The sequence below is a fragment of the Stegodyphus dumicola genome, chromosome 4, assembly GCF_044657685.1.
Source record: "Stegodyphus dumicola isolate Sdum_Otavi_A_Nest chromosome 4, ASM4465768v1".
Taxonomy (NCBI): Eukaryota; Metazoa; Arthropoda; class Arachnida; order Araneae; family Eresidae; genus Stegodyphus; species Stegodyphus dumicola.
In genome coordinates this window covers 63,438,750-63,454,126 of record NC_140771.1, presented here as the reverse complement: position 1 = coordinate 63,454,126, position 15,377 = coordinate 63,438,750, and the positions used below count along the sequence as shown (strand labels likewise).

Genomic DNA, 15,377 nt, shown 5'->3' with positions numbered 1-15,377 from the left:
AAGTAACGTTTTTAACTATGAGATATGGAGCATTTGTGCTTTGAGTATGAGAGTTTAAAACACGTGTCTGAAAACATCATGTTCCTGTTCTCCAATAAGAATCAAGCACCTGTGATGGATATCGGGCATATATTAGCCAATGAGCAAAAAGCAAAATCAAGGTTGTTATTTCGTTCATCTCACCAGTGAGCAGCATAAGTTTCACATACTTCCCAGAAACAGTTTAAGAAACGGTGTTCTTTAATCTTAGTTATGACGAAAAATGTAAAATACTCATGTACTTTTCAAATATCGTACACAGATGTTTTTCTTTCTATTGTTTGGTCAAGGAAATGTAATACTATAATACCTACTGTTTGTCCTTGCGATTTTTGAGTTTCACACAATGGAAGAACCAATGTTCTTAAACATGTGCGTACACAAGGACAACGTGAATTGTACTGGAAAAAAAAAATTTTTTTTTTAGTGGAAACAAAAGCACCAAAAAGTTAGTGCAGAATGCCTGTTCTGTGCCTTTTTGCTGAAACACAATCTGCCATTGACTGCATCAGATCATGCTGCAGCTTTATTTAGAAAAGTATTTCCCTGCTGTGAAATCACTGAGAAATATTCAAGTGCGAGGACAAAAGCAGCTGCAGTTATAGAAGAAATGGGTTCGAGAAATTAGTATGAAAAATAAGTCTTCAGTTATTGATTGTATTAAAACAGTTCTAATCTGCCTGTCTATGGATGGAAGCAATAATACCGATGCAAAACTGTATCCATTTGTTTCTCTCTCTCTCTCTTTTTTTTTTTTTTCCTTTCTAATCTAGAGTCTTCAGAAATTGAGTGAAGTTTACTTTCTATCGCCACTTTAGAAAGAGATTCGACATGTTTTAATATACAGCAGAGCTAAATATTAAAACTTTGAAAGAAAGTGCAGTTCCTCATAATAATTGCTTACCCTGAACAGTGCACCAGAAATGGTTAGCTTGAAGTCTGATGCTATAGGCATCTTTAAAAAAGAAAATTCAGATTTGCAAATTGTGAGGTGCAGCTGCCTTTTCTTAAATTTAACAGTTGAAAAAGGGTCAACTTCTTTGTCAATAAGCATGGATATATACATTGCTGATATTTATTATGTTTTTAAAAAGATTTCTAAAAGGAAGGGAAAATTGAAACAATTCCAACAGCTGCATAATATTGAAATAAAAAAAAATCTGAAATATGTATGTTCACACTGGTTATCTTTAGAGAGAGATTTATCTAGAATCCTTGACCAATGAAACCCACTTTTAACATTTTCTGTGGAAGAAGTAAATGTTTCTAGAGTTAGAGTGGAAGGCTTTATTGGAAAGTTATAAAATACCTTAAGTAAATGGAGATGCAGTTATTACTCCCACTATTAAAAATAGCTATGAGAAAAATTAAGTAATTTATGAATCTGCTAGCAATTTAATTGGCAGTTCTCAAAATAATGCTAAAAAATATAAAGCTTTCCCAAAATAAAAACATTTCTTGGCAGGGAACATATTTTCTGATTACTGTAAGTTTATATTGTGAAGAATGAATATTTATGCTTTTGTCTTCAACCTTAGCAAAGCTTTTTTTCTTGTATGTTTCAGTTTGCTGTCATTTGATGTTCTTAAAACAATTCTACAGCACAGAATTTCATTAATTAATATTTTGAAATCAATAACGAGTGGTCTGGTTATAGTATTATTTAATGATTAGGGAAACTAATTATTTTTCTAGTATTAAAAGGTACATGTAATAAAACTTTTTCTTCTTTTTTCTTTTTTTTACATGTAAGTATTTTTGCATTATTTGCATTTAGGAAATAGTAACTAAACTTTCAGGTATTAATTAGTTATTATTTATAGTTAATTCATTATTAAAAATATACTTTCTTTCTGTATATTTTTATTATTTAAAACATTTGTTTTGTGTTGAGAAAATTCTTCTGACCTCTTAAGAAAACTCCTGATTTTACAATGTCTGAGGTTCACAAGTATGCATATGCCTGGAAATAGATTGCTTCAGTTTTATTTTTTAACAGTTTTACTAAACAATGATCTATATATATATATAAAGGAGAAAGTTTGTGTGTTTGTCCTCTAATAACTCAGTCACTACTATAGCTGTCGTCGCCAAACTTTCTACGATTCTTGTCTGGGTTCTGGAAAAGGTTGACGTCCACTTTTTTCCATAAAAAATAGCTAAAGTCAGAGATATTAATTTAAAAAAGGGGGCGGGGATAATTTTCGCCCTTATGAGTAACTAATGATATTATGAGTAACTATGAGTAACTTAGGGATAACTTTCGCCCTTATGTTTCCGAGTGGCAACAGTCTCGCAAGCTGGAGATGAAAAAATTGCTTTCTTTCGAAAGTTGTTACCACTGCTTGCTTACAAATCCTAGATTTTGTTAATAAAAAAATTCTAAGTTTTATGATGACATATAAATAGCACTGCCAAACATTAAATACATTATTGGCTAATCTTTGGAATATGGTAACAGGTAGTTTGGCGACATTTTGGTAAAGCGATAAAGGTTACTAGCTAGGACTTTAGCAGTGTACATGGATAAAGTCAAGAGTGTGCGCAATGCCATTTTTGTGCAGTTTTGGAATTTTTTTTTAATGAAAATAGGTCGACGTATACATGGATACTGTGTATGTGCAATTCTTAAAAATGCGGCAAGCAGTGGGCGATTCTGCACTTTCTCCCAATTTTGCACCTAATCTTCGTCATGATTAAGCACTTTTGTTCCATAAAAGTTCTAGCATAAGCGTAATTCGGCTAGCAGATTGTTGGAAAAAATGTTAAGGGGAAAAAAAAAAAAAAAAAAGAAGAAAGAAAGAAAGAAACATGCCTTTACTTTGTAAAAATAAAATGGCGTCTCCCCCCAAAAAAAAGCAGGTTGCTGTAGCAGGGTTGGTCGCTAAATTTTCGTCAAAAATCGCCAAGTTACCATAATCCAAAGATTAACCACATTATTCCCAATTCCAAAAATTCATGAGAAGCCATTTTGATTATTCTCATCTTCATACGACTTTAATCAGCCGAAATAGTAATTAAAAGTTCTGAAAACATTAATTTTTGCTCTCATTTTTCTGAGTGGCAACAGTCTCGCACACTGGAGATAAAAAATGCTTTATTTTGAAAAGTGTTGTTACTGCTCACTTTCAAATTGTAGAGTTTGTTAATCAAAAATTTATAAGTTTTACAAAATCTGTACATATAAAGAAGAATGTCTGTTTGTGTGTTTTCACATTATTGATTTCTGATGAGTTATGATAATTATTTTGCCATATTTAATTGATTAAAATTGAATATAGGTGAAATATTGGATGGAGCTTTTTTATGACCATTTGATCAGAAAGACAAAATCATTAAAAACTGCATGCTGTTGTTGCTGATATAATGAGAGAAAGAATTAGCTTATTTTCATGTCAATATTTTTTATGTGGGTTCCGTATTGCATCAGACTGAAAAAGGTATGGCTATGAATCATAGTGTTTGCATCATTATTAGAGAAGGATTGCAGCAGTATCATTCTCTTTCTTGTTAGATGCATTACTCTCAATCTAACTTGACTGGCATCGGTACTTCCACTAGTGCAGCTTTCTCGAAGTTAACATTGGGGAAAAAAGTAATTAATTAAAAAAAAAGGTACTTATGTACTATTGCAATCATCTTGGTAGAAGTAACCGAATTTTCAGAAAGTGCCAAACTCTAGCAATCTTGCACATACCCATTCTTCTGGCAGCAATGCTGATAACAATCGTTTTAGACAAGGAACACCGCCAAGGTTTCCTTGACTGAAACAATTGTTATCAGCAGTTTCAAGGAACACTGCCATTTTTATATGCCTTCTATTTTGTTGTATTCCAAGTTCCAGTGGTTTTATACACAAATCGTGATATTTATTGCCTTAAACGTTAATTTAAAATATGAGCTTGTGGAATTTGCCAGCAGTGGAAAAAACTACAGTAAAATTTCTGCTGTAATACAGAATTTCACTGAAAATTTTCTAAAGGGAACAACGAAGAAATGCATTTTGTAGTTAGCCATAGTTGCTAAAGCTTGCATGAAGCCCAGTCTTCACAATTCTGTTATTTTTTTAAGTGAAAACAGTGATGTGTACTTCGGGAGAAAAGTTCGAAGAAGCACGTAAGTATTTAATTTTTTTAATGTATGACATAATCCTTATTTTATAATTTAAATTGATGAATTTTGCTTTCTTTTCCTATGTTGATGTTGTTTTGCAAACTTAGTATAAGTATTGATAGTTTGGGAATCTTTAAAAAAAAAAAAAAAAAAAAAAAAAAAAATCTGATGTATACACCATATGACTTTTTTGTACGGAATGTTAAATCATACGCAATTTTCCTGCATTTCATTTTAACATATTGAATTAACAGTTAACGAATTTCGAATGAAATCTATTTTGTCGATAGCACATAAACCACAATAGAATAAATGCACTCTTTAAAGTTTGCTATATTTATTTACTATAGTGACACTTCGGCGCTACGTTCACTTAACAGCATTAACATTCATTTTATAACTCAGAGTGCACAAAAATTATATCATCTGAAGAATTACCACAAGTTCTACTCAAATACTATAATAAATCTAAAACGATGTATAAAAGAAATAAAACAAATAAAAAAGAAACAGTTTTTCACAGACGATTCAGTGCCGCTTACCTAATGCCCATGCACTACTAATTAATTCAGTTCTCACTTCACAGCAAGGCAATATTTTCATTAAAATTTGAAAGCTGTAGAAACCATAAAACTCCAAATACAGTTAAAACTATTAAAAAACAATTTTTGCAGTTAAAATTACATTTCTACACCAAAACAAGCTAATAACTTAAATGTTAATTCCAGAAAGTTTTAAGCATAATTTAATTCACAATAATGAAAGAAGACATTACTTTGTTTTTTCGAAGCTTAGTTTCTCTAGATTGGCAACATATTCACTATTCTGATAAGTTCCAAATGTAAACAAATATGGCTGCCACGGTAATCAGAAATTAGGCTTAGCTGCACTTAAAAACTTTTAAGTAGTTGATAATTCCACAATGATTGCATGCAGGTTAACTAAAGGCCTAAAAATTTGGAAGCACTTCCGCAGAGAACCCGGTAAATGTAAACATCGCCAACTTTGGCTATAATAGTTCAAACCTGGTAACCCACAGGATTTATCCTATTCGTTTGTTCAAAGTTTGCAACCATTCATCTTGTGTTCATTTTGTCGAATTATCACTGTCATTGTTCGCATTTGCAGATTTATATTATTCTTCTCTTATTTATTATTATTTTTCTGAATTTTTTAACAACGAACTGATAGAAATATTTTCGTAGATAGATGCCGGTTCTCGGTTCAGGGTGAAAGGAAGAAAATACGGCAGGAAGGGTGAATGCTAATTTGTACGTTGTGTTCTTAATTATTAACAGCTCTAAGAACTATGAGGTTTCTAACATCTAAAATAATTTGTTAAAATAATTGGTTATTGTCATCTAAAATTATGAGAATAAATCAATTTTTATGGCATAAAATTTTAACAATATATTGTTAATGCTTTTCTAACAATAACCTTTCAGAGAATGGCAGGTGTGACATAAATAGATGATTAAATTGAAATAAAAATATTATTGATTAATAGATGACAGAATAGTTTGATGCATCACCATGGTCATCAAAATTAGCAAACCACTGCTGGTGTAAGGAATATATTATTTTCTGTGTTAACTGGAATTTAAGACAAATTTTTTTTCGTATATCACGTTTAACGGGTTAATTTCAGTATATTAATACTAATTTATATTTTTTAAATGAACTTTTATTTCCGTTATAAATGCTTATATATTGTCCTATGCTTAATATATTCTTTTCTGTGCTAACTTGAATTTAATACAAATTTATTTTCGTATATCACGTTTAACCGGTTAGTTTTACATCTACATGCTTATTATCTGTAAATTTTTACTACCATATGCTTAATATATTGTTTTGTCTGCTAACTTGAATTTACATGCACTAAAAATCACGTTTACGGCTCGGCTGATCGTCGATGAACCGTGAGCTTGGCGAGTAAAAATGCAACGGCGCCAACGGGTTCTCTGTGGATGAAAACCGAAAATTTTAACCAGAACAGCATAATTTAATAATTTTTAAAGCAAAAAATGCACAATTAACGAACATATAAGAATAAAGAAACTGAGCTCACTGAGCCGAGTAACAGAGTATATATATATATATATATATATAATATATATAAATATATATATTATATACAAATATATATATATGTTTGTATACTTTTGGTGCAGTCAATTGCAACCAAAATAGGAGGCGCACATCTACATGTTATAGCAGTCATATAAACACAATTTTGACGTTCTGAGGCTACTCGTTTTTGAGTTATGTAAGATACGTACGCACATACAGACACCACAAAAAATCTCTTCAGAAAATTCATTTTAAATGAGTTTAATAATTTTTTTTTGGGAGGGAAATGAGTCCTTTATTCTGTCTATACATACAGATGTCACGCAAAAGCATCGTTAAATTGCATTCAGTAGTGGTAAAAATAGATATTTTTATTAAAATAGGATGCACGAAATTTTTCGCTATTACAATACTTCCTTTTTTCTTCGTACAAGGAAGTAATTAGGCTTAACCGCAGTTAAATAATTTTTTTATTTTTGATAATTCCACAATTATTACATGCAGTAACTAAAGGCATAAAAATTTTAACTAGAACAACATAATTCAATCATTTTTATACCAAAAAATTCACAATTTACAAATATATAAGAATAAAGAAACTGAGATCACTGAGCCGAGTAAAAGAGTGGATACATACTTTTGTTGCGGTCGATTGCAACCAAAATGTGAGGTGCACATCTACATGTTATAGCAGTCCATGTATACAAAATTTCAACGTTCTGAAGGTAGTCCTTTTTGAGTTATGCGAGATACGTATGTACAGATGCCATGAAAAATTCTCTTCATTGAATTCAGAATTCCTTTTAAATCATTTTTATAATTTTTTTTTGGGGGGGGGAAGCGTCCTTTATTCTGTCCTTGCATACAGATGTCACACAAAAATATCGTTAAATTGCATTTGATAGCAGTCAAAATGTTTTTTTTTTTTTTTTTTCAAATATGATGCTTGAAGTTTTTCCCGATTACAATACTTCCTTTTTACTTCATACAAGGAAGTAAAAAGAAGGCATAAAAACCACCAACTTGCACATGCTAAGTAATTTTTACATTCTCATCTGTAAAAAATTACCAGATTGTGCCAAGATGGCTGCGAGAGTACGGAAGTATAAAGAGAGGGGGGGGGAACCATCCTTATGTCAGCCCTTTGAAAAAAAAAGTTCCAAAAGAATTTGGAACAGGTGTGCATTTATTGAGGCAATAAATAAATATAATGGTTTTTTGCTGTAAAAAAACTGTTAAATGTTCATATAGGTGTGTGCATGCTTTGACAATAAATTGTAATGCAAACTTAGGACAATTGTAACAAAAGGACATCAAATACTTAAGCAGGCTTTTAGTTAGATGGTAACCTACAAATAGGTTAGTGGTTAAAAGAACTAGATTCTATTTCATGACTTGCTTTCCATGCAGCTATTTTTGGCATGAAGAAACATGGTAGTTGTCCCTAATCCTATATTCACCAAAATTTAACAACAAAAAATGAAATTTAGGAAAATCATTATAGTACTAAAGGCTCTTTTCAACTTTTTGCCATGGTTGGAAATGTTTGACCATTTTTTGAAAGTGTTTGAATGGGTATTTACAGTCCAATGCAGATTACTTCACAGGTAATAATGTTAAAGTTCTATTAAATGCATTTTTATGGAGAAATATCACAAATATTTTAGCCACTTGTATGCATGTGTGCATGCTATGCATCCTCTTAGTTTAATTAGCAATCAAACTTGTAAACGGTTCTTAAAATTTCAATATGTTGATAGTGTCGTATTTTTTTTATTATTTAGGCTTTGTAAGTTATTGTCGATATGAAGATAATGCATAATTTTTTAATAAGAAAAATGTAATATGATGGCTAATGCATGTATCTTTTACCCCCTACCTTAAGAATAGTCAAACTAAGAATAAGTTATCTGTTATATTGTAAAAGTATATAAGATAATGCATAGTTTTTTAATAAGAAAAATGTAATATGATGGGCGATGCATGTATCTTTTACCATCTATCTTAAGAATAGTCAAACTAAGAATAAGTTATCTGTTATGTTGTAAAGGTATATATATATATATGTGTGTGTGTGTGTGTGTGTGTGTGTAAGAAAAATAAGGAATATGTAAAAGACTAAATTAGCAGTGTAAATTAATTTCCCTTCTGTATTCTAAAAATAGTAACCTCTATTTCCACTGCGTCATTTCGAGACTAATCCATATCATATGACTCGTACATAATTCTGATCATGTAATTGGAATTAAAATTCAAACAGTCAGTAGTAATTTTATAGCAGTATTAACTATCCAATCAAAATGCAATGAGGACCAAAACTAATTCAGTCTGAGTTAAGATTTAACCCTGAACGTAATGCATTTGCTTTCTACACTTTGACCTATCTGCACTGCTGTCTGTCTGCTCCTTCTTCCTTGGTAAAAGTGTAATTTTTTGGAATAGGCACAATTAATGTGCCAGCTTGATTGTGGCTGCAACATGTTTACTGAAATAAAAGATGAATTAAATATATCTTGACTGCTGAATTTCTTATTCATTGTGGATTGGCATTTCAGCATTCTATGACATCAAAATTCTAGCTATTCATTATGGATTTAACTGCCTGCCTTCTACTACAGAATCTATTACATGTATGTGAATTTTATTGCATATGCAGTGAGTAGTGTTCTGCTTACTTTTTCCTTTTGTTTAAGGTGATGTTTGGCGGTAGAAGCATTTTTTGATTTATCTGTTTCATAATTTTTTGTTAAAATAGAGCTTGCAGAAATCTGTTTAGTTAAATTTCACTTTGATTATCTATTAGTTACTAAATGATAAATGATAACCGTTTTTTGATTCTTAACCTTCGGTAGCTGAAAGGTTTTATGGTTTTTAGATGACTTAAAATTATTTTACATCAGATTCTTCTTTTAACACTTGTGTTTATTGAAATACTCAGCATGAATTATATATATATAATTTAAAGTTTTATTCATGCTAAATCTTTCTAGTGCTGCTTTTGGAAACTTTTCTTTCACCAGATATAGGCATTAAAGCTAGATTTAAACAGTCTCAATTTGATAAGCACAAGCTGAAAGGAACAAAAAGAAATTTCATATATTAAAAAAAATTTTTAATGAAGAAAAATCTTGAATTAATTCTTCATTTCAGTGTTCAGATCAGCTTTAATTATTTTAACATATTAAAATAAACAAAAATTGTAATTATTCTTAAGAGACTGTCTCCTTACTATTGATAATTGCAGTTAGCAAATGTTATGCTTGAAGTAATATTTTTAAAAATATTCTTCAGATGTAATAAAAGTAAATTTAATTCACATAAAGGTTTACTGTAAAAAATACTTTCACTATTATAAATATGCTAAAAAATGTTCATTATAAAGTGTGCTGGAGAAAACAATTGTTTGAATGTAAAAACATTTATTCTATCTTTGATTTTAAGAAAGTGTTTTTCAAACTGTGGTCCACAGATCAGAAATGGTTCTTAAAGCTTGTCATTGTAAAAAATGAAGATTTGCAAAAATGTCTTGTTATTTATTTGTAAATGAAATTGATAACATTTTATATCATTTTCTTGATGGTGACATTTGGCTAGGTTCACTGGCCTATCTTTCAGTTGTGTTCGTAGAATTAAATAAATTAAATCTTTGACTGTTCTCAGTACCAATGAGAAATTAAAGGGTTTGAGAGGAAGCCTTGTTCATGAGTTAGTTGTGTAAAGTAAAGAAATTTTTCACCAGTTCCAGCCTTAGAACCTATTTTAGTAGAAAATTAAATTGTCATTAGAAAAGAATTAACCAATAACAAGTGTTTATGTCTCGAAACCCCAGGGTCACAATTTGAAACTTATTTTCTAAGTAAAAATGAATTTTCACGAGTTCTTGATCCTTTCCATCTTAGTTTTGAAAATAACAAACTGTCATTGGATGAAAGAGAACAGTTTAGTGAACTCTTGAATAATGCCAGACTTGAAATTCCAAGTAAAAGATATGATTAATTTCTGGATCTCATAACAAATCAGAGCAAAATATAGTGCACTGTGCAATAATTCTTTAAAAATTATAATTCAGTTTGGTTCTACATAGCTATTCTATAGTTTGGTTCTACATATTTAAGAAAGGATTTTCATCACTTCATCAGTAACTAAATAAAAACAAAGAACCGAAATTTACTTGATGTATGGGCCATTATCAGACTTCAGGTTACTAGCATACATCCTAACACAAAGCAGCTGTGCAAGAATTGGCATCATTACCGACATTTATTGAATTTTTAGTTAATAAGATACATATTATTTAAATTCTTATAGCCTTGAGTTATTAAAAACAAGTATAACTTTTCTTCTATTAATTTAATTAATTAATAACAATATAACATTAAATGAATTTTAATTATTGTATTTTAAAAATATAACTGTACTGGTAGTAACATGTACTAAAAAATTCACTTTCAAAGAGGACGAGGATAAAGTGGCCCACAGAACATTCTAATTTATAAAAGTGGTCCGCACTTGATAAAAGTTTGAGAAGTTAGAGTATTTTTTGTAATCTTAATATTGATTTCAAGGATTGATTCAAAAGAAGCCACTATATAACACATTGAGTAAAGAGATAAATATTAATACATTACAAAAATATAATACATGATGACCCAAACCTTGGTTTAAGTATCCAATATTTGAAGCAGCCTATGAATGTTATTTCATTATACAAATTCTTTTTCAAAATTATATCTACAAACTTTGGTGAAAGGTAGAGCACACTTAAGTAAATCATATTCGTATTGGAATATATGACTGAAAAGACCACCAGAAGCTGATAGAAAAGATACAAATTGCTAAAACTTTAACACTATCAGTAGTGTTAAGTTTTAGCACATCTAATGAAAATGGTGGGTACAGAAAATGATGCCTCAGCAGATGTGCAAAGTTAGCATTATTAGCAGCAATGCATACCTCACATCAGTATCACATTGTTTACTTCAACCTGGAGTTTTAGGTATAATAGTTAAAACACTACTAATTCTGGCAAGGCGATCCATGTCAGAGGTAGTATGTGTTTTGTACACCATTTATTTGAGAGCTCCTCACAAAAAGAAATTAATGCTAGATAAACCTGGTGACCATAAGGGACATGTATCAAGCTGAAAATGTCCAATCTGAGGGCCTGTTCATATACTCGTGACTATAAATACCATAATGGAACAGAGCCACACTGTGTCCAAACCACATCAGCAGAGAAATGCATCCTGGAATATTGGTTGGTAAGTTCTGCTGAACTTCTTCCAAAAAATCTAATATATCTAGGGTTCATTTGGAATGAGAATAGATTTGATTCTGCTGAACAGCCACCTGTGTCACTTGTCCAGGTAATAAAAGCCAAATGTCACTTTCTGATGGCATATTTTAAAATGCTTTCTTGTGTGAATATGTTCTTTTTGGTGTTCTCTACTTTACTTCAAAGATTATAGATGTAATTTTGAGACATCTTGAATGAGTGGAAAATAAACTGAAGCACTCATTAAGTTAATGTATTGCTAATGTTCATATAAAATATATATGCATTAAAACGCTGAATTTGAATTTAAATTTATTAGTTTTGTTTCTAGAGTATCATGACTTTTTAAATATTCCTTGTATTAGTACTGAATGTTTGTATTTGAGAATCAACAATTTTGTTTGATTTTATGATGACATAATTTACATTTCAGAGGGCGGACATAAATGAGGTAAGAAAAACTGCCCTTTCATTTGCTGTCTGGGACTAATTTCATAAATTGTATTGCTTCCAGAAATTTAACATTTAATAGATATCTGATTTCTAACCTTTCAAGTAATTAAAAAAAAGTAGAGAATGTAATACTGTACAGTATCAAACCCTTTATTTAAGTTTGTTGTCACATTCTATCAGAAAAGATACACCTAGGAGATTTGTTTTGAAGCTTTGATTTCAGTTAAGAAAAATTAATCATTGATATTTATAAAAAATAAAAAATCATTGAAATAGAATTGCTGCCTAAAGTATTAATATAGGAATTTGTTAAGTGTAATATTTTGAGAGTTGATTGAGTTGATTAATATTTGAGAGTTGATTTTGAGCTTTGTGTTAGATTAGATGCAGAAACTACAGTACTGGAATTGTGGCTGTCTTTCCTTTTGTTTCAGAATTATCCAATATATGTTTTTAATTTGAATTAAATGACAGCGGAAATTAAAATTAATTTGAATTTTCAATTGCTCACATAGGTGAAATAAAGAAAAAGTAAGAGCCTTGGCACTATCAGTGATAAAGCTAAAGAAATTTTATGGTTTATTGTTTTATCTGTTTATTAGGATGAGAAGAAGAGTCTTAGTTGAGTGAGCTTTACTAATTAAAAAGTGAGCTTTACTAATTAAAGCTTGCATATATTTTTAATGAAGTAATTTTTATACCTGTCACACACTGTTAATGCTTGAACTCAGTATTTTATAGAGAATGCTGTGTGCTGCAATAAATAGTATAAAACTAAAAATCTGAATTTAGTTATTTATCTCTTAAATATTGAAACATGTTTTATTAATATAATTATATATTATATTACTGTATTGTTAAATTAATATTTTATTTGAGATTCTGTTTCAGTAGTTTTGTAGTTCACACAATATTAATTTATGCATTGTAGTAGGTTTCGAAAATTGTTTCAGAGTTCTGATAATTAGAGTAAATGCTGTTTTTACTATTTCTTTGATTCATCTCAAATAGTATTCATATTTTTTAAAGGACTAACTCATGTATATCATAATTAAACATTTTATCCCAATGAAATAAACAATTAATGTATTATTTTATATGGTACCCGTTTCTAGACATCAGTATATGATGTATAATAATTAAATTTTGAGTAACTGAGGATTTATTTTATACAGCACAAGTTTTTAAGGTAATGCTTTAATGCTTTGAACTATGTATTTCATAATTTTACATTATACTGTGTTTTTGTTTAGGGCATATAGATGTTTAGCTTCTTCTTCTTCTTCTTCTTTTTTTTTTTTTTAATTTCATTTTTCATAATAAATAAGAGAAGGATACTCTCTATCTTTAAAGATTTTAGAATAAAGAACTGATTTCTTTTCTTTATTATTATTTTTTTTAATAAGAAAATTATTCTTTAACTGTTTTGCCATATACACGTTGTTTAGTAAGTTCTTGATTCTGAGATAATTTTAAACCACTGTCCATAATAATCATCAGCTTCCTTTTATTAAATAAGTTAATGTCTGACATATGATAATTTGTTATTTTCTTTCTTCTAATGATACGTAATATCTCTTACTTTTTGTTTTGTTGTTCTATTTTTATCTTTTCTTTCATAAATCATATTTTTAATCTGTGTACTTGAAATGTCATTGGAAATAAAATGTGCATTATTATCAGAAATAGTTTCAGGTGCAGTTTTACATCAATGGTTCTGAACCTTCTTCTTTCTCCCTCTTCTGCTCCCTTTTTACTAAATGTCAGGAATATTATTATCATGTTGAGAATTTTATTCAAACACTGTATTTCCTAATCATGTGTAAACTAAAAATTGAACACACTTTATTTTACGATACCTATATATATATATATATAGAGAGAGAGAGAGAGAGAGTTAAGATGTGTTACATTTAGTGTTTTTAATTTATATATTTATTTATATAAAATTATTAGCATTAGTAAATGTAAATAAAAAACATTCCTAATGAATTTTCTGTTATGTATACAATCATATCTGTGTTTAACTGTTTTGATTATTTTTCTCTAATGATTTGAACTGTGTCATAGTTAATCTTTTCTGCAAACCTTTTGTTGCAGTCTAAAACTAGAAATCTGGGAGTGAATTACCCTCACCTCTGGGGGGGGGGAATCCCTGTGTAAACATTGCTTTTCTATTAAATTTAGAAATGTTCTGAGGAATTTTACTCATTATATTAAAATAATTCAAAATGTGAATTTTTAATCTCTCCTACTATGTGTTTTGTAAAAAAGTTGCAAAATTCACCAAAAAAAAAAGGGGGTGGGAGAGGAAACTTTTTGATAAAGGGTCTGTTGCTGTAATTTTAGTTTTTTCGTTTTCTGTGTTAAATGTTCGTGGTTTTAATGGAATGATTTTATTTAATTTTTAATGTTTAAACTTTAATGAATTGATTAAAATTTTAGCATGTTAATCTAGTTGTTTTGTAAAGATTTTTTTTAGTTAATATGCATATAGCTTCTTTTTTATCATCTTAAAAAAGCATGCATTTTATTTTTAATTGCATGCAATTTTTCTACAGCAATGGTATTCTTCAGGTTTTGAGTCTTTTAATGTATGAAAAATAATGTGCTAATAAATGATTATAATTTCATATTACAGTGTCAGTAATATATATCTTACTTAAAAAAATATTCATATTATTCACATTCATTCATTGAGAAAAATTGTTATTATGAAGAACATCTCAGACTATGTTTCAATGCGCAAAATTATTGAGCAAAAATTTAATTATTTTCTCCATAATTTTTTTTTTTTTTTCATTTAAGCATTACTTTAATTGGAGGTAAATAAGACTATTTTGTGCGTGCTTTATTTTATTGACCTTGAATAGTCTAATAGTCTTTATACATGTAATTTCTTCTAAGACTTACTATAAATGTAATTTCTTCTAAGACATAACAAAATATGAAAACTATCAAGGATTTTCATTTTTTTATTATAATCAACATTTTATTAGACCAATAATTTGTTGGAAAGGGAAAAAAAATCCCATTGTAATATATTATGCCAGAAAGGTGTTTAAGAATTCCAAATTATGTATGTAATTTTTATCTAATGAAAAGGAGTAAAACCATTTATAATATTGCAGTAAAATATATTTAAGGAAATTTTATTATGACATAAAAAAATTAGTTAAAGGTACAAAAAATCATCTTCTAATGAGTGATTTTGGACTGATAATTACATATATAATTTTCATTTGCTAATTAAAATGAGTAATATTATTTTATGAAGATTTAATGTGCTTTTGCTAATAGAAACTTTATTTTAGAAACCTCATTTGTATTCATCATTTATCTAAGATGCCAAATTTTAATTCAGTTTTTTAACTGCATTTCAGGTATCAAGTTATTTAAAAAATAGAAATTAAAATATTTCAAT

General features: G+C 29.1%; 1 protein-coding gene across 2 annotated transcripts in view; it reads left to right on the top strand.

Moving 5' to 3' along the window:
• The window catches only part of vir (VIR_N domain-containing protein), a 199,863-nt gene that overhangs the window by 146,549 nt on the left and 37,937 nt on the right, over nucleotides 1-15,377 (top strand). The window contains exon 35 of one of the 2 annotated variants that reach the window (XM_085815020.1): nucleotides 11,934-11,951. The exons of the other annotated variant lie outside the window; for it this stretch is intronic. Coding sequence (XP_085671146.1) covers nucleotides 11,934-11,951 — 18 coding nt within the window. The remainder of the gene's footprint in view (nucleotides 1-11,933; nucleotides 11,952-15,377) is intronic. 2 annotated transcript variants of the gene reach the window in all.